General features: G+C 43.6%; 1 protein-coding gene across 3 annotated transcripts in view; it reads left to right on the top strand.

Moving 5' to 3' along the window:
• The first annotated feature begins 339 nt into the window (after nt 1-339).
• The window catches only part of PHACTR2 (phosphatase and actin regulator 2), a 75,483-nt gene continuing 57,602 nt past the window's right edge, over nt 340-18,220 (top strand). For all 3 annotated transcript variants that reach the window (XR_005955338.1, XR_005955339.1, XM_041469730.1), the window contains exon 1: nt 340-477. Coding sequence is in view for 1 of the 3 variants with exons in the window: in XM_041469730.1 (XP_041325664.1) it covers nt 435-477 (43 nt within the window). In the remaining 2 variants the exon portion in view is untranslated. The remainder of the gene's footprint in view (nt 478-18,220) is intronic.

Here is an 18,220-nt window from a genome sequence, read left to right as displayed (position 1 = left end):
CAGCAAAGCACCTCAGGCAGGGTGATGGGATCGCTCCCTGAGGCTGTCTCAAGTTTCCCCTGTACCTTCAGAGGGACGAGAAGGGGTGGGAATAACTCCGTGTCTGGACTAAGGCTTCGGAGCAGGGCGGGGGCAGGCAGGCACCGGGACGCCAGCAGCGCACCATCCTTCCCAAACTCCCTGCAGCTAAAGGGGGCTTTTCTGCCTTTGATTTTTTTTTTAATGTTTAAATTTATTAAAGTCCTCAGCGATGCCGGGGCTGCCCTCGCGGGCCGGTGCGGGAGCGGCGCAGCCCCCGGGCCGGGCGGGGCCGGGGCGGTGCCGGGGCGGTGCCGGGGAGCGCGGGCCCGGCCAGCACCGGGATGTGCCCTCGGGAGCAGCCGCGGCGGAGGCTGCGCGCCCCGCGGGCGGCGTGAGCGCCTCCCGGCCAAGCCATGGGCCAGACCTCGGTCTCCACGCTGCCCGAGCCGGCCGGCGGTGAGTACCGGAGGCGGGGCGGGACGGGGGGCTCCCGCCGGGGTCCGCGGTGGCGGCGGGGCAGCCGCGGTCCCCGGGGCGGCGGAGCGGTCGTTCCTTCGGAGCGCAGCGGAACGGGAGGGGCGGGCGCTCCCGGCGCTGCGCTGCCCGGCTCGGCCGCCCCCGCGGGGAGAGAGGCTCCGCCGTGCCTCCCACCTTCCCCGGGGCTCGGGGCTCCTTCTTTCCCCATTATTAAATAAATAAGTACGAAGGCTTCTCCTTCGTAGGGAAAGGGAAGGGGCTCTGGCACCTCGCCCAGGAGCGCGGCTAGTAACCCGCCCAGCTGGTTGCTTTTAGCTCCAGGACATTTTATGTGTAAGCAGACTGTTGAAAATAAATAAATAGCGTGTGAGTGGAACTGTTTCGGGTCGTTTTCCCCGCCACCTCCATCGCCCCGCTCCCATCCCCCCAATAAAGCAGTCCTGGCTGTTTGCAACTTTTTGAAAGTAGTACGAGCTTCTTGGGAATGTTGTTAAACTAACTCGGTGTGTTTTAGTTACTAAAAACCAGAGTGGGTCTCTTCCCACAATAATAGGATGTAGAATCTAAATTAACTTCAGTGAGATTTGAAGTTTGCTGTGAAATTCCTGCATGCCTGTTTTTCCTTAAAGCCTGTTTCCTTTACATCCACTAAAAATTTTTTTTTTTTTTTCAAAAACACCAGCTCAACCAACAAAATCCTGTTGTGGACTTTAATGCTGAAGACTGAACTTTATCCTTAATTTGCTTATTGCTGTTAATGTGGGAATGTTTTGTCAAATAGGAGACAGTGCAACAAACTTTCTCTTTTCCCCTTTTATTTTTCCTTCATTACTGTTTCAGAGAATAGTTTTAGTCTTAACACATAATTTTCAGACGAGCTCAGTTATATTCCTAGTCACACCATCCCAGTCAAAACCTTGGATGATTTTCTCACCTGTCAAATATTGCATGAAAGAAAAATTGGACCATTTCCAATAAATGTTATAATCCTGTTGAAGGTTTCACCCAGCAGCCAGTGTGTTAGGATTGTTTCAAGGTAGTCATTGGAAAGCAGATGTAAGGAAACAGATGGACCGGTTAAAAATTTTTGTTAAACTTCCTGTACAAAAAAAAGTGACGAGACTCTTAAGTGCAAAAGTTTATTGTGAGAGCATTTTGCCTTGAGGGGCCTGTATCTTGACTAAGGATAACTGTGGTGCCTATGTTTGCTTGGCTGGATGATAATGGACAATAGTTGGGCTGAATTTCTAACTTTACCTCAAATTAAAAAAAAAAAATAATAAATTCACTGTTGAATTCTTTCCTGATTGAAAACAAATTTTCGATCCGGAGCAGGGAGAGACAGGTACCTGAAGATGTAAGTTATGATGATGCTGCCTCAATACTGCCAAGTGAATTTTAGTTATCTTCATTTTAAGAGCACTGCAGTTTGTGATGAGACAGTGGTAGTGCCTCCTGGAAGAGTAATTCCACTGCAGTTTTATCGCTGTTCGGAATTGTTGGGTATATCCTCAACAAGGAACGATAGGGGCAAGTGGGTTTCTGGTGGCATGGATTCTTGGGGGTGCACTCATTTGTTTTCTCTAGTCTGTTTTACTGACATGATCTGGACACATTTTGAATTTTGGGAGGCCCTGTCCATCTGTGGTCAGGGCAGGAGAATGACTTTCACTGGTTCCTGTTCCATGGGTTGCCCTTTAGGCAAGCAAGCCTAAAATCTTCGTTGATTTTGGCGTGCCAGGCAGCTCCAAGCCATTTAAGTCTTTGACAGCTGCTAGAGATTAGAGTTGAAGGAGATATCTGTCTTGCACACGCAGGGGCTACAAATCTGTTTTAGTGCTACGGAATCAATAGTGCATTCAGATCCCCAGTGAGCCACACAAAAGCAGCTGTGAGGAGTTGCTTGCCTGTTCGCTCCCTTTTCCTCCAGCCATGCCAGCCTGGAGGGCTCCGACCCTGCCCTAGGAGCCCTGCTGTGCCCCTGCAGGGCTCAGGGGGGCTGTTGGCTCTGTGCAGGGGGAGGCAGCACTAGTAAATCACCATGGGACCTCTGGGTAGACTGGTAAAGTGAACGTGGTTTGATGTGGCAAACTAAAGTAAAAGATTTTTCCTGAAAGTCACAGAGTGACATAGAAGAGATAAAATAAATACACAATGCAATACTCAGGATGGACCGCAGCCAGTGTCCTGAAGGGTTGGGTTTTTAAGATTTGCTTTAAATTAAAGGTTTTACTCTTGGAAATGTAAATATATGTTGAAGTACTTAAACAGATCAAGGTCCTAGTGTCACCTTTTCATTGAGTTAAGGGCAGGACTGAGGCCTAATCAGAAAATTCAAAGTCCTTCTCAACTGGGCAGATGGATTAGCATGCCTATAAGGAGAGGAAGAACTTCAGATTTTCATACTCCACTGGAACTTTCTTTAGCAATACCATCATGCTAGAGTTTGCCATCAGCTGCATGTGAGTGGGTGTTGAAGTGTTTTGGAGAGGAGGATCTGGACTTTAATCACCTCTCATAACTATGAGTGGTAGATGGGCAGCAAAGCAGGTCTCTGATTGCCCAGTTGGTGTCCCTAGGCAGCTTTTGCTCCTTCTCCTAGGTTACAGCTTTCCAGTCATTTAGATAGTTTTTTTAAAGCTTGTTTGTTATTTGCCGTGGTTAGAAAATGTGAACAAAGATCAATTGCAACAGGAGCTTGGGAAGACGGTATAGATAATGTGGATGACGAGAAGCACATACCCTTGTTCATTTTCTTTCCTCTTCTCTGGTTTTCCCACGCCTGGCAGGACTTGATTAACATGATCTCTCCCCATTTATGGGCTGGAGTTGAGTGCTTTTGGGGGTTATCAGCCATTGTGTGCAAAAGCTATCACTTCTGCTTTCTGATCTAGAGCTTATCAAGGGCAGCAGAGCTGTGCACTTTTTTCAATTTTTTTTTTTCCTTTTGGGTTTCTTCTTTGATAGTTCAGTGCCAGCCATAGCAAGAGAAACAAACAGTGGAGAGATGATCATCATATTGGGAAGGTAGCATTTCAAAGCAGAACTAGTTAGGTGGGAAAAGATTTTTGTTGTTTCTTGAGTAGCGATGCCTTTTCAAGAATGAGATTTCCAGTAAAAACAGACCTTGTTAGTGTTCCTAGGAATAGGTCAGGCAGCTCAGCATGGAATGTGGAGCACAAGCAGAGGGTATGGGAAGGGGTAGGACAAGTTGCAAAGGGAAGGTCCCGGGAAACTCTTGCCCCACTGGTCAGGGTGCTCACTGGGGCCAGCTGAAGACCGGGGTCAGAGGCTGTGCTGACCTGCTGTGCCAAGGATGTGCTCTGCAGGGCTGCCAAGGATGTGCTCTGCAGGGCTGCCAAGGATGTGCTCTGCAGGGCTGCTTACTCTGGCCTGGGGGACAGTTCCTCTCCTCACATACGTTTTGCAGAAACAGAGCACAAACTGTCTGGCTTGTGTTTCATCCTTTTACAGACACACAGGTTTGGGGTTTTGTTTTTTTTCCTAAGGGCATGAAAATGTACTTCAACAGCACAGGAAAACCATTTCCCACCCAGCTCCCCCCATGAGATGAAAGTAGTCACTGGTAGGATCCTGTTGTTTGTTGACCTTGGCACTCGGTGAAATGATTCTCATAGGTCAGAAGTGAACATGTTTCTCAGACTGCTGCTTTTCATCTCTCTTGGCTTTATGGGATTTCCTGTTCATGGATGAGGAAACAGCAGCATCACCTGTGTCTGTGCAGAGGAGTTGTAATTGTGGTAACTGGGCAAGTTTGTCATAGTCCTGAAATGAAATGGAAAACTAGTGTTTGCTTCAGCACTTCTAGGTGCTGGTAAACAAACTAATGGATAATCCATGGAGAAATTCCAAGACTTGTCTAGTAGAAGTTGTTACTTCAGTAATGCTCTGCATTAGTAGCTGCTTGTGAGCCTTACTGAGGGCACTGTTGTGGAGCAAGCCCTCCTGTTCCTGAGGAGCTGGACATGGAGATGCTCAGCCATAGACCTAAATTCTCATCCTGACTCAGTCCACTATGACTCTGAATGTGCAGAAAAGCCCTTAGAGTAATAATTCTTAAAAGGTTTAAAAAGGAAATCGATCTTTCTCCTCTGGCTATTTTTCCTTTCTTAAGTGGAAGAACTTTGAAACTCCTTGCACTTTACAGGAAGGCATTTCAAAGCACTTACAGGTGCAGTGAGCTACTCCCAACACACCTGTCAGCTGGTCATTTCAGGTTTTGCTGCACTTGAAAGAGTGGAAAGCAGAGCTATTGAGATGAAACGTAAGTTTCATTTGGTGTGAAGCCCTAAATGACTTGTCCACAGCCACAAAGGACATTCTTAGCAGAGAGCCTCATCGTTCTTATTGTTTTTCCTGAGATTTAAATTGGTTGGGGACTTTGAGGCTGAACTCTCATAAGATTACGTTGGGAATCCTATTCGTTTCTCCCTGGGGTTTTTTTTTTTAATGCTTTCGTAAGTCATGCAAGAGTTTTAAGTGCAATGTAAAGGTGTACTGTTTTCATTTGGTGCTAAATTTCTATCCAAAGCTATTCAGCTATTTTTGGGAAACTCTTCACCCTGCCAGTGTTGTCAGATGGGACTACAGTTGTGACAGCTTCAGAATTTGGGTTAATTAAGTATGTAATCTGCCTTAGACTTCAGGCTGATTGAGTGGATATTTTGGATGCCTGGTCAAAGGTATAAAAGCCCATGTTTTCAGACAGAATGGGTAGCCATGAAGTTGCTTGCTACTAATGAGAACTGCAAGAGCTCTTTTTAAAAATTGATGCTTGTGTTTCTTGAGCTGAAATATGAAAAGCAATGGCAACTGCTGGAGCTGTGGGTCTCATCATGCTCCCGACACCACGATTCTGGTTTGTGCTGTTGATGAGGGTCTGAACGTAAGCGTGTGGAATGAATCACTATTTATAGAGAAAAAACTGTGCACCTTTTAAGCCTAGCATGTTTATGGACTACAAAGTGTACGTGCTGCCACACGCTCTGTGATGGCCAGAGCAGAGCGGTGCCCCCGCGGCTCCTCAGCTGCAGCAGTTCCTCGCTGCAGAGGAGGCTGCAACCTGAGCCTGCACCCTGGGGCACGGCCGAGAACACGGGTCTGGTAAGGACACAGGGCACCAGCCACACCATGTGTGCGTGAAAACAAAGGCGTAGTGCTCAACAGGTTGGTGTCTCACCTCTTTTCTCTCTGAGGCTGCTTCAGGGATGACCAGAATTTCTCCTCGTTTGGCTGCCAGGGTACGTGACCTTTCATGTCAGGCGTGCTGGCTGAGATCTTTTCATGTGCTGATGTTTGGTAGCCCCTAATCACCTGTTCGCAGCATTAATCATCAGCTTCCTCATCTGCCATGAGGAGAACGAGAGCTCCCAGGCAGGAGCAGAGCCTTTGCTGGCTGCCTGTGTTTGTGTGGGGGTTGTCTTCTCAGATGACCACCCCGACACTTCCCCCAGATGAGAAGCTCCTGGAAGATCTTGTTTCCTGCTGAGCCCCCTGTGCTAAGTCCCACTGACAACTGATCCCATGTCGCTGGATCCCAGCCACCCCTTGGATCAGTTGTCCTTCCTTCCTAGATCCTCCTCCTTGGATTTCTTACTCCTAAGTAATTTCTCCTGAGTAACATGGCCTCATCCTTAGGTGGTGTTTTCTGTTACAGATTTCAAAATGTTTTCCAGTCTCTTTTATTTAATTCCTTGGCTTAAATGGGAAAACTGATCAGAAGTAAGCAGGACAGCACCTAAGACAGCCAGGAGGAAACCAAAGAGCTCTCAGATCCTCATCAGTGTTTACACCATATCACAGTCCAGCCTATTAAAAACAGAAAGGACTTTCACATTTTTATCTTTCTTTGTATGTTTTTCCCTTAAAGTTGTCCTTTATTCATTTTGGACACTGATGCTTTCTGAGGTTTATAAAATGTAACATTGCAGAAAAATGCTTCTGAATTGATGCTGGTATGAATCTGTTTTTCATTGAATTAATTGTTTTAAAACACAGTGCTGAGTGCTCTTAGTGCCTTGGGTCAATCACTAATGGGTTTTTAAAAATACTTCAGCGAACAGCCTGCTCCCAGAACTTATTTCTACCTATTATATTAAAATTGCAACAGTGGCTAGAAAAATATTTCTGATATACAGAAATACCCCAACTAGCTGCCATTCAGTCCCATGTGAAGAAGTAATTTCTGAGCTGTCCATGCATTGTCTTCTGTAGCTGGCACAAGGCAGGTTCCTGATCTTGTTCTTTTTCTGATATGAAGGGATTGACTTTCTAGTAGGGCCAGTTTTAGGCATAGGAAAAAAGAAAGGAGGTAGTTAGCTGCTGATGATAAAATTACTCTCATAACAGGCAGTGGTAGCTGTGGTCTGTTTTGCCCCCAGCAGATCCCAGAGAGTGAGGCTGGTTGCTAGTACCCCTTCTGGGCCAGGGGAAACTGTGATTACAAGCCATGGGCAGGGAAAGTAGGCAGATAATGAGGGGTGCTTTTTGTTAGTTTTTTTCATTCCCCAAAGCCAAATCAGAGTGACACTGAGTAATTTGTGCAACATCCCCCCCCATATACATGAACTCTACAAGCCCTCCACTGTCAAGTGTATTTTTGGGCAAATGTAAAATTATGGTGGGGTATGGAGTGTGCCATTTGCTGTAGTGTCTTATGAAATGGTTCAGTAGGAGCTAGGTGGGAAGATCACCATGGATGTCCAGGTGATGCAGTGTATGAAGATGGACTGTTTTTTCTTCTCACTCTGTTTGACCAGAATCACATGGGTAACAGGGCTGGGGTGTTCTCTCTTCTGGATTTGGAGGTTTTTTTCTGGGTTTAAATATTACAATATGTGAATCAATTTAACCTTGCCTTTTTGTAGTCCACATAGTGGTTTGGACTAGCAATCAGAAGAGACCTTGAAATCACCTCTGTTAATCTTATGACAGCTTATTATTAGGAAATTCGATTTAAGACTTGAGTTTCTTGCAATGCTTGATACAAGGTCGCTGCAAAGGAATATGAATTTCTTCTGTCCCTGACTTGGTTTATGGACACTCGGAAATAAAGCCTCTGTCCAAAGGGAAAGTTTGATTTACCTTTTTGTTCTCTTGCTGCTTTGTACAACTGTGATGATCAGTGTAAGTGGGAAAAAGCTAGGGAGAAATGAGTATCTATGGCTGCTCCATCATTCTGTGGAAATATAGGGTATGCTGTCAGGTTGCATGTCAGTAGAATGAGAATGACAGATCATCAGAAGGTTAATACCAAATCTGTGTCAATTATAACTTTGCGAAAATGAAGTTTCATATGAAAAGGTAAGGGCTGTCTTGCCTTTTTCTTCTCTGATTCCTGCATTGATTTCATATGAATTAGAATGATGTTTTGCCTAGCAGAGTTAGGCTGTGGTGCAGCTGTCCTAACATTTGAAACTGTATGAGCAAAGCCAGTTCTATTCCCAAAGATCAGCCTGCATTCCTCACCCCTGAGAATGTGCTTTTTTTATTAGTGTTTTAAGATGTCTTCACTCTGACCATCTGCCCAAACCGTTAGCAAATCCTCATCAGGTAGATGCATCATAATCATTTCACTGTTATTTTCTTTATGTATTTATGTATTTATTTATTTTCTTTTTGTATTTTCTGAATCTGTACGTTTTAATGTGTTGCCCAGTAAAAGACCAAGAATGGTGCAGAGGCCTTAGATACTGGTTGGGCTTTAGAGCCTGGGCTATTGCATGATCTGTGCAAACAGATCATGTGGCTCATGATCTAGAGATAATTTGCAAAAAATACAGACAATCTCTAATATTTATTGATTTTAGCCAACTTAGTGATTTGCACAGTTAGAATAACTGTGATACATGATGGAACTTGGTGTTTTCACTGCTATTGTAATTTACACTTTCAGCTTAAAACATTGCTGACAGGGACTCTTTTTCAAGCTTAAGAGCTTTTCTTTATTGCTGGAAGCTTCAGCTCAGAAAGTGAACTCTTGACTGAGGATTTGTCACTGCTGGTTTTATTTCTGCGGTTTGCAACACTGTTGATGCACACGTAAATGACTGTTGTTTCCCTTGACCCTTGATCCTGAGGAGGAAGACAGGGCTGGCACTTTGTGCCCTCTGCCTGCATGGCTGTAGAGCAAGTGCAGGCAACAGAAGGAAAGTAATTTGGATCCCAGTTTCTGTTTGGTAGTCAGATCAACTAAGTAAAATAGCATTTGTCGTGAGTGAAATTTGGTCTGAATGCCCAGGAAACCTCACGGGAGGGCAGCCTGCCAGGGAAGAGGATGGTGTGTTGAAGAAACAAGCTATTGCAGTGGGAGCCTGGAAGCCACCATGTGGAAGGTTCCCTGCCCGTGGCAGAGGGGTTTGAACTATAAACTCTCTAAGGTCCCTTCCAACCCTAAACATTCCGTGGTTCTGAGAGCCAGGCTTTGCATTCAGCTCAGCCTGCTGCAGTCGGGTGCTCCAGTGATCTTCCCTCTCAAACCAGGAGCTGCGAAGCCAGTGCCATGTGCCAGTGTCCGTGTCTGCCTCCTCAGCAGACTGCAGCATCTGCTGGCATATCCCAGTGTGAATACAGTGAGGAGGATGTCTGGAGCAATAGGAGCTCATGGAAGAGCCCCAGCTGCAGTTCCTGTAGGGAGTGAGATGCCCAGGATACTTGTCCTTGGCAGTGTTTGCCCTTGAGCCCGTGGAAAGCTTCAGCATGGCTTGTACATCTTTCACCTTCTACTCTCGAAGGAGTTTTAGTGCCTGGGCACCAAATAAGTGAATTTCACTCACCAGCAGCATCCTGAGTTAAAAACATGGTGTGATGTGGGTAGTAAGAGAGGGTCCAGTTTGTGACTCTTTTCCCAATTGCTCTCCTTGCTTATAACTTCCAGAGATCAACTCACCTGAAGCATTTATGTCATAACAACCCAGGTTGAAAGCTAATCTCTGTGGGCTTCTTTTCCCTCCCTTTTTCCCCCCCAGGATCCTGGATGAATCAACAAAAAAATGACACTTCCATTGCATGCTTATGAAAGAGATTTAGTGGGATACAATCAAGTAATTTGAGTCACATTACAACTTAAAGTCCCCCTAAGCTGGTCAGAAATAATTCTTAGATGCTATCTGCCTTTATGAGGAGAAAAAAACCCAAACAGTTCATTGCCAAGAAATTAGATGTATTTAAATTATGCATTTATAATGTGTTATAATTTATTTCATTGTTAATAATTCAGAACTGGCTGTGCATTTCCTTCCCTGTAAATTCATTCAATGTGTCTGAAGATTACTGGTTTGTTTCTTGGAGTTTTATAGATTTATTGCATTTCTGAGGGGAAGGAAGTGTTGGTTTTGGCACAGATGCTAAGAATACTCTTGTTCTGAAAATGTGAAGCAGTGTTCTAGTGCACTGCAAATCTGGCCTCCTTTTTGTTGATACAGAGAAGGGTGTAGTGGTTTTCCTGCCTTGCACATTTTACCACCACGCCTGATTCTCCTACTCTCATGAATTGTTCGAGTGATTTATATAAAAGGAGAATATTGGTATTAATAATTACAGCTAAAAATCCATACAAAGTTTAAAACAATCACAGCAATTGCAGGGTAGTTCCTGTGCTTAAATTCCTGAAGGAAAGTTTTGGAAGGCTGTTCTGACTCTTATGAGAGCACACCAGATTTAATTTCTTTGAAAAACAATGCTGTTGTTTATTCTTGCTTGAATAATGCTGCTTTTGACACACAGAAGTAAGGTATGGAAGAAATAAGTGAGACGTAATAGAGCCTGTGTCTGTGCAAGGGAATGAACAGTTAAGTAGACAGCTAAGACTGGGGATAAAGCCAGTTTCTGGAGAGCTGGACAAAGACCAAGGAGAAATAGTATATACTTTAGTTGGAGGAGAAAGTAATAAGAGAGTACCAAAACATGAGCCAGCAAGAGAAAGAGAGATATTAACTACAAAGCATTGCAGGAATTACCTGACTGTCACTCTGCTTTAAAAGCTTTTTTGTCGGGCAGTACTGTCATGTAACTGTGTCATGTTACACAGAGAACATGATTCTGAAAAGAGGAAGAAAGTTTGTGTTGGAAAAGCCTAGGGGAATTCTCAGAAACCTGAAACTGAAAAAAAAAAAAAAAAGTATCTTGGACACTTAGAGCAACACCACCCTCTGAACTCCCCCCTGCACTTCTCCTCAGGCTGATTTAATTTTCCCATTGATACCGGAGGCAAGGGCGGGAGAGAAGGAGGAGAGCGTGTTTTAGCCAGATCCAGCAAGATGAACAGGGTGTTTCTGAAACCTTTAGTGCACCTGGAAACTCTGTAGCTTAGTTTGAAGTGCATAGCAAAAAATGTGTTGAAGGGAAAAAAGCATTTAATGTCACTATTGGATCTCAAGGATTATGTATTTTTAAAGAGAAAAAGAGGAAAAAGAATGTACCTTTCTAGCTGACATCCATGAATGATGAAAACCCTCGAGAATACGGGTTTAGGCCACTAGAAAGTATACAAAACCTAAGCATTATTTTCAATACATTTTAAAGCATTAACAAAAGGTTGGGACTTTGCAGGTTTCTCTAGTTAGTAGGAGAAGCTGGACACAAGACTTTATGTCCATCATTGCACACTATCTCTGTTGCACAGAACCAATTTTTACTTTGGCAATGGCTGCAGTGGCTGCAGCTCAGCCCTGTTAAGGTACAAGCCTTTCCCAGCTGTTTCAGTGCAAAACCAGCAAGATCTGATAGCATGTAGGAATAAAGGCCACAGATAATCGCCCTGATGTGATCTGGAAGGGTTCATGTTGCCCAGCTCTGAAGTCCTCCATGAGCATTAATCAGTCCTGAAGATGGGTTTTGTGTGATAATTAAATATTGTTTCCCCTCACACACTTAGCTACAGATGCATCATGTCAGACCTGAAACTCACAGCCCATGGATATAAAGTGATTACCAACAAATTATTGAAGTCATGCCGTGGATCTTGGTGGTTTTACCTTTCCACCAGCTGTCCTTAGGGATCTGCTTGCAGAGAAAACATCTCTCTTTTTTTAGCTCATCCTACATTGCATTCAGGGTTTCCTCAACCGCAGAAGAGAAACACTGCAGGAAACATCACCAGAAGGTGAGACGAACAAAACACCTATATGAAATATATATATATGAAATATAGCATATTTCATGTGCTATATGAAATTCTTTGTTAGGTGAGTTCACCATGGTGGAGGAATCAGCTGAAGACAGCTAGTGAATTATCCCACTGCTGTGGTTAATTCTTTCTTTAGCTTTTGCAGGGGAGCCTGCCTGTGGTTTAGCAGATAACATCATTACACCCTGACAGTCCCAGGATGGGAATGCTACTGGTTAGCATATTTGGCAACCTGTTTTTTCCCCCTGGGGGCCTGTATAGCAGCAGAGCAGAAGTGAGACCAGTGTCCTTATGTCAGCAGGGAGGTGTCTGGTGGCACAGACGAGTTTTTCTTAACCCCCCTGAGAATTGATACATCCTTCATCTATAAGGTCCCAGAGGTTTCTTTCTCTCAGTTTAGATTTTTTCTTGTTTGTACAGTAAATTCCATGTAAGACTGAGTAGAGAGTAAAGGACAGATGCTGCTAATTAAATTAACCATTTCCTAAAAACAAATAGCAGGCACTTAGATCTCGTAAAAAAAATACCAGCATGAAGCCCATTCTTTCTGGTTTAAGTGATTATTTACATGTCCAGATGCCAATTCAGGGAAAACTTGCAAATGTAGAGAGGTTTATTTTGTCTTACTGTGTATATTTCCTTATAATTCAGTCTTTGCACCTACCATTTTTGGTACCTTTTTTTTTTTTAATTTATTTTTTAATGTATGGAGTGGTTGCAAAAGTTTTGAGACAAAAAATGTCCTTCTTGTGGGGTTAAAAAAACGAGGACTGTGTTTGAGGTGAGAGATAAGAGAGAGAAACTGGGATAATACTGAGGTGGTGCAAGAGATGACGCTTGAAGGAGATGGGTAGTGAAGTAGGAAGTCTTTTATGAGGGCTTCCAGTAGCCCTCTTTAGTCTTGCAGCTTACTGCAGCAGTTAGGTGAGGAAGACAACAATTAGTTTATCTGTATGCATTTATTGTTGGTACCACATTGATGGCTCTTCTTCTGACACATTGGCAGGAACATATTTCTTCTAACCCAGGAATTATGAGTGGTCTCACTGAGGGATGCACATGTGTGGAGTCACATGTACTCACCGAAGTTTTTACCATCAGACTAGGACTGATGTTATATTTTGCTGTAAATGTCCATAGCACAATTTTCAAGAGAACTGACAACTTTTCAAAATATTTGTCGTGTCCATGAAAATAGAGAAGCCAGAAGTCTGGTAGTAGCAATTGTTTGTGGTTCTAGGAAGGGTACATGAGAGAAGGTGAGAAATAGAGCAGTGCTCCCCAGCAGTAGAATAAGGCAGATTTAGGATGTGTGGTAGGTTAGGAGTCCCTTCAACAGCAGGGATTTGCTCTGGGCCTCCTCAGTTCTGAGTAGGTGCCATAAGAAGTAAATTGGATCCTTCCATTTTGTGGATGCAGCCCTGCATTTCCTTCACTGTGTCTGTATTTGCCTGAAAAAAGAGTCTCTTGCATTAAACTGCATGTCAGTGAAATTAGTGATGAGAACTTTTCCTTGCATGAAAACCTACATATTTTTTAGTTGTAGTCCTTGCAGTATCTTCACCAATTACTCACCTGTTCCTACCAGCAGAGTTTTGTACTTATGAAAGCAACATCCAGATACACCCCAGACAATGACTATGACTTCATATAAAATTGAGATTACATTCAACAGCTTGACCAAAGCACATTAAGGGCAGTATTCCAGCACTGTATGTTTAGCCCTGGCTTTACACTCTGGCTTGTTTTAGTTGTGAAATTGGTGGGTTTATTAAAATATTATATAAAATACATGGAGTCAAAGGTTATTTCTAAAAGCCAGCATGAAGGGCCATGGATTCCAGAGTATTTAGAAATGAGGCACTTCCCTCTGATGAATAACAAGAGTCACTTCATATTTTGTGTTTGTGTTTTTCTGTGCTCAGTTGCCTCCCTGGGGAGCAGGTGCTGAGCCTGGAGCGCTGCCCCTGCTGGGGAAGGGAACTGTGCATCCCTGTGAGCTCCACACTCCAGCCAGGGGGCATTCCCAGCCTGTTTGCTGCCCCTTTTACTGCATAAAAATTTGCAGTATTAGTAGCAGATAAACCTTTGGTACTCATAGCACATGAGCAAACTGGGCAAATACAGTGTTTTGTCTTGCTCTGAGTGTGAAGAAAATGTGCATGCTGTAGTAATCTTTCTACTTTTTTCCTGGATATTAATTTCTTTTTTCTCCTTAACTTTTCTCAAAGCTAAACTTCCCACAAAATTCAATTATACTCGAAAAGTCTGTGTTGGCATGAAAGATAATTAAAAGTCCACTCAAACCTTTGATTCCCACGTGGTTTAGATGACAGAAGTTTAAAGTTAGCAGAGAGGCTGACTGAAGTGGGAAGGCAGTGTTGGTGATGGAGCTGTTTGGATTGGAAGCTTTGAGGACACATCTGAAGGTTTTTCATCCTCCTCAGAGCAGGTGTTACCCAAAACAGGATCATGTTTTCCCTGGTATCTTGACACAATCCATGGACCCTTGCCTTCAGCTGGCTGTTCCAGCATTGCTGAGCTGATTTGGATTTGGCGAGGGCTGATTTTCGTGGGTCACCGGCTGGATGCTTGGCCAGTCTGCTCCTCCTGTGCTGACATCTGACCAAAAACTAAAGGCAACCTTTCAAATGCAGGGCTGTGTACAGCCCTGTTGTATGGGCCGTGTACATGTTCACAAACATGAAACTAAAGTGTTCTGGTTTAAGTGAACCTTAAACATACTTTATTTATTATTTATTTATGCATTGAATACTTATGGAGCTGGTTCTCAGTGACCACTATTCACAAATGCATGAAATGTCATAACATTTGTCAAAAAGCTTCTGAGTGGGATACATTTACATCTTGCATTTCTGTGCTTTCCAGTTTAGCATGTTATTCATGATCCGATACAGGAATTTAAAAAAGAAAAAAAGAACCAGTTAACACTTGATTTAGTTTAATTTCATTCCTTCTACAACAAGAAAATATTCAGTGAAGGTTAGTGGTGCTTTTCTAGCACTTTTTTTAAACCTGAGTCAGACTGTGCTGCTGTGCTTACCTATGCTCCTTGTATTCTTCATTTGTATTGATATACAGAAAATTTGATACCAGATACAGAAATCTTGTGGTTTGCTTGTCGTGGCTTATATATGTTTCATCACAATTCCAGGTTTTTCTCTGATCTACCGTAGCTCTTGTGAGCACAGCATATGAAAGAAATGCTTGCCCACAGCAAGGAGTTGCATGGTGTAATGCACCAGTCCCTTTTTGGGTCTCTCCTGGCGTTAAAATTACCACTCTCTCCCAAAGTTCAGCATCCAGCTAGGGTGAAAAGTGAGTACAGGTTCTAAAAATGTTGAATATGTGTGCCAAGGACTTGAATGTTAGCAAGAGTGGGAGGGAGGTTTAAAGGGAAATTGTAAACCTTTTTCAAGGCAAGCAAAATGACTGAACTCTTTATCACTTCTTTTCATTTCCAAAATGTCACAGCTTCTTGCTAAGCTCAACAGAGTTGCCATCATTTATTTGTAAGCTGCTTGAAGGTGCTCTTTTAAAGAATAGTTATTAACCTTTCTATTTCAAAACCTGTTCTTATACAAAGCATTTTTCACTGGAGATGGAGTTTCAAGGCACTTTTTTTCAGCATGGCATAGAATTTTTTTAGGAGTTATTTCCTGAGGGAGGTGAATTTCCAGGGTTTGAAGGAAGGCCCTCTGCTCCTTCAGTTGAGGTTGGAGCTCAACAGGTTCCAAACCACATGGTGCAAGTAACGCTGAGGGTGGCTGTGAAGACATTGTGCCTTGCAGAGGGGCTCAGGGACTGGGCTTGAGTCCTGCTTGCCATTCCAGGGCTGTGCAGCATTCCCTCTGTGCCCCCTGGGCATGAGGAAAAGATCATCCATCACCTGTGGGATCTCTGCTTTCGTTTCCCTCCTTGGATCCCTGCAGGGATGTTATTTTGGGGGCTGCTGGCTGGGAAGAGCAGAGAGCCAAGCAAGCCCTGCCTGCCAGGATGTGCTGCTCACCTCTGGGCAAACCCTCCGAGAGAGACCCCGTGGAAGTACCAGCAGTGGGAGCAGCGATTGCTCCTTCCTTTGTGGGACACTTTGTCCGTGTGTTGATTCATTGTTTAGCAAGCTGATAATTAGCCCTTCCTCTCCCTTGCTGGGTGCATCAGCTGCTGGGTGAGTTGCAGAAAGCCCAGGATGAGAAACAAGTCGGGTCAGGCAGAAATTGCCAGCAGGAATTTCTGAAGTATTCCTGTGGGCTTTCCTAAGAAATGGCTCGCTTTCCCAGGGACCGATGGAAACAGGCGAGCACTCTGTCACACGATGTTCCCTCTCTAGGAAAACATTTGATAGTAGTTTAAAAAAGAAAGCTTTATAGAGCTTAAATAATGCCAAAGATGAATTTGGTGAAGACTGATGCTGCACATACTTATTTGCAAGGATTTGGAATTTCCAGTGCTGCTTGGAGTTGCTAGCAATAGGTCCAGGGCTTGCCAGTCATATTTGGGGTTTTTTTTGCACCACCTCTTTTATTTTAATCAAGTTCTTATTATGGCACTCTTAAGCACATGGCTAAATAATAAAGCTTTTGTGCTTGATTCATCTGTATCAACAAGGTCATGGCTCTCATAATCATAAAACTGAAGAAACTTGATAATTGCGAGAACAGCTTCTGTTTCATTCGGGTTTTTAAGTAATTTGTGTCAGTGTTTTGTATTTTGGCTTGTAATTACTCAAGGGTCATGTAGCCTGGTTTGCCTCCAAATAAATAAGGAATAATGAATTTTTTTTTTAATGAAAACTACCTTTTTTAAAGGTTTAAAGACAGTCCTAAAGAAAATACAAAATACAGTGAAGCCTGTCATTCCATACAGTTTGAAGTGACCTTTGTCCACATTAATCTCGCTAAAATAGGCTGAATTATTCTTCTTGTCTGTACTGGGTTTTGTACAAAGTGAAAAAAAAAAAATCAATATATTATCTGATTCACAATCAGCCTGAATGCATCTTAATGGTAATTGGAAGGCCTAAAATTGGGCTGTGATGACTGCTAATTCCACTTAGAAAAATGGATGGTTTTCCTGCCCAGCAGTGTTTTGATGCATGGTGCAGTAGCTGGGTGGGCTCAGGTGCCCCTGACAGGCAAACAGGCATTTTCTCTGGTGCTCTTTCAAGCTCTGTTTGCTGAAGCTGAGTACTGAATGAATCTACCATGGGGTAGTATAGTGCTGGAAAGCACTGGTGGTGAGGAGATGAGGTCTGGTATTTTTTCTGTTGGTCCTTGCTTTCTGGCCCAAGGGATGCTCATCCATCTCCAGCTGAAGCAGTTCAGTTTAAGCTGGCACATAAAAGTTGAAGTTGGTATTTCGTTTTAGCCTACAGCCAGCAAAGATGCACTTTATGACTGGTTAAAATGCCAATGTCTGAATGACAAATTTAGAGAGGGACATGCTGGCAAACAAGCTCACAGGGGCTTGTGGATAGCTTTTTTTTTTTTTTTTAATGCAACAGCTGAGCAGGTGTCAATGAAAATCAGAAATCTGTTGTTCAAGCTATTGTCTCTCATTTTATACTTGGAGCTCAAACAAGAATGGTCTTTCTGGTGTTTGTCCATACCGCTCTTTAAACAAAGAGGTTCTGATCTATGGGCAGCCCTCTTTAAGCACTGTGATAATGCAGTCATTCATTATTAACAGAGAGCAGAGGAGAAGTGGAAGCCCCAAACACATCAGGAACAGCCAAGTGGGGAAATGAAGGTATCAATTATGTATCTGCCCATGTTGATGATGCTCTTACAGAGTAGTTGTTTTTCCCTAAGGGAAGAATCCACTGGGAGAGCAAAGCATGTTCTCAGTGCCTTCTCTGACAACAAGATGACATCTCCCCACCTGAAGCTTCAACAAGGCCCTTTCTTTAGCCCCTTTCCTCCCAGCAGTGCTTGATGCTCTGCTTAGTCCTGGACTGGTGCCTGGATCTGAAAGGAGAGTGCTGCCGGCTCTCCCACAGGGAAGTGGAATCCTCTTTTCCAGCCCTACCTCCACAAGTGACAGGCACCTGTGCCCCCAGGGTGAGCTGTGAGCAGGGCAGGCTCCAGCCCAGCATCCCAGTGCAATGAGCTGGAGGGCAGCAGCTTTCTCGTTTGTAATTTGTTCCAACTAAAGGTTTTTTTTATTGCCAGTTTATTCCATAAAACACTGATTCCGTGCAAAGACTGAAGTGAAAAAATATGTATGAATACAGCCTCAAACCTTCATGAAGATGGTACTACAATTCCAGTGGGTTTTACTGCAGTGATTTACAGTGCCATCACCTTGCTTGATGGAATTACTGTTTCTTGATTGTGTAGGAAAGGGTCCGTAATGGTTTTTAAAGTAAAATTGAATCCCATCACAGTTGCACAGACTTGTCCTGTGACAAGGACATGAACATGCCCTGCTGAGAATGACAAATATAGCTGAGCCAACAAATATATCAGCTTGTGCCTGATTTTCCCCACCTTGGCCCTAGTAAAGAACAAGTTACAGGGAATAAAACAGCTGTTTGCTGTGTGGCTGGGGATGAAG

The sequence above is a fragment of the Pyrgilauda ruficollis genome, unplaced genomic scaffold, assembly GCF_017590135.1.
Source record: "Pyrgilauda ruficollis isolate IOZ18807 unplaced genomic scaffold, ASM1759013v1 scaffold24, whole genome shotgun sequence".
Lineage (NCBI taxonomy): Eukaryota > Metazoa > Chordata > Aves > Passeriformes > Passeridae > Pyrgilauda > Pyrgilauda ruficollis.
The sequence above is the reverse complement of the archived record's forward strand: the minus strand, read 5'-3'. Positions and strand labels throughout refer to the sequence as shown.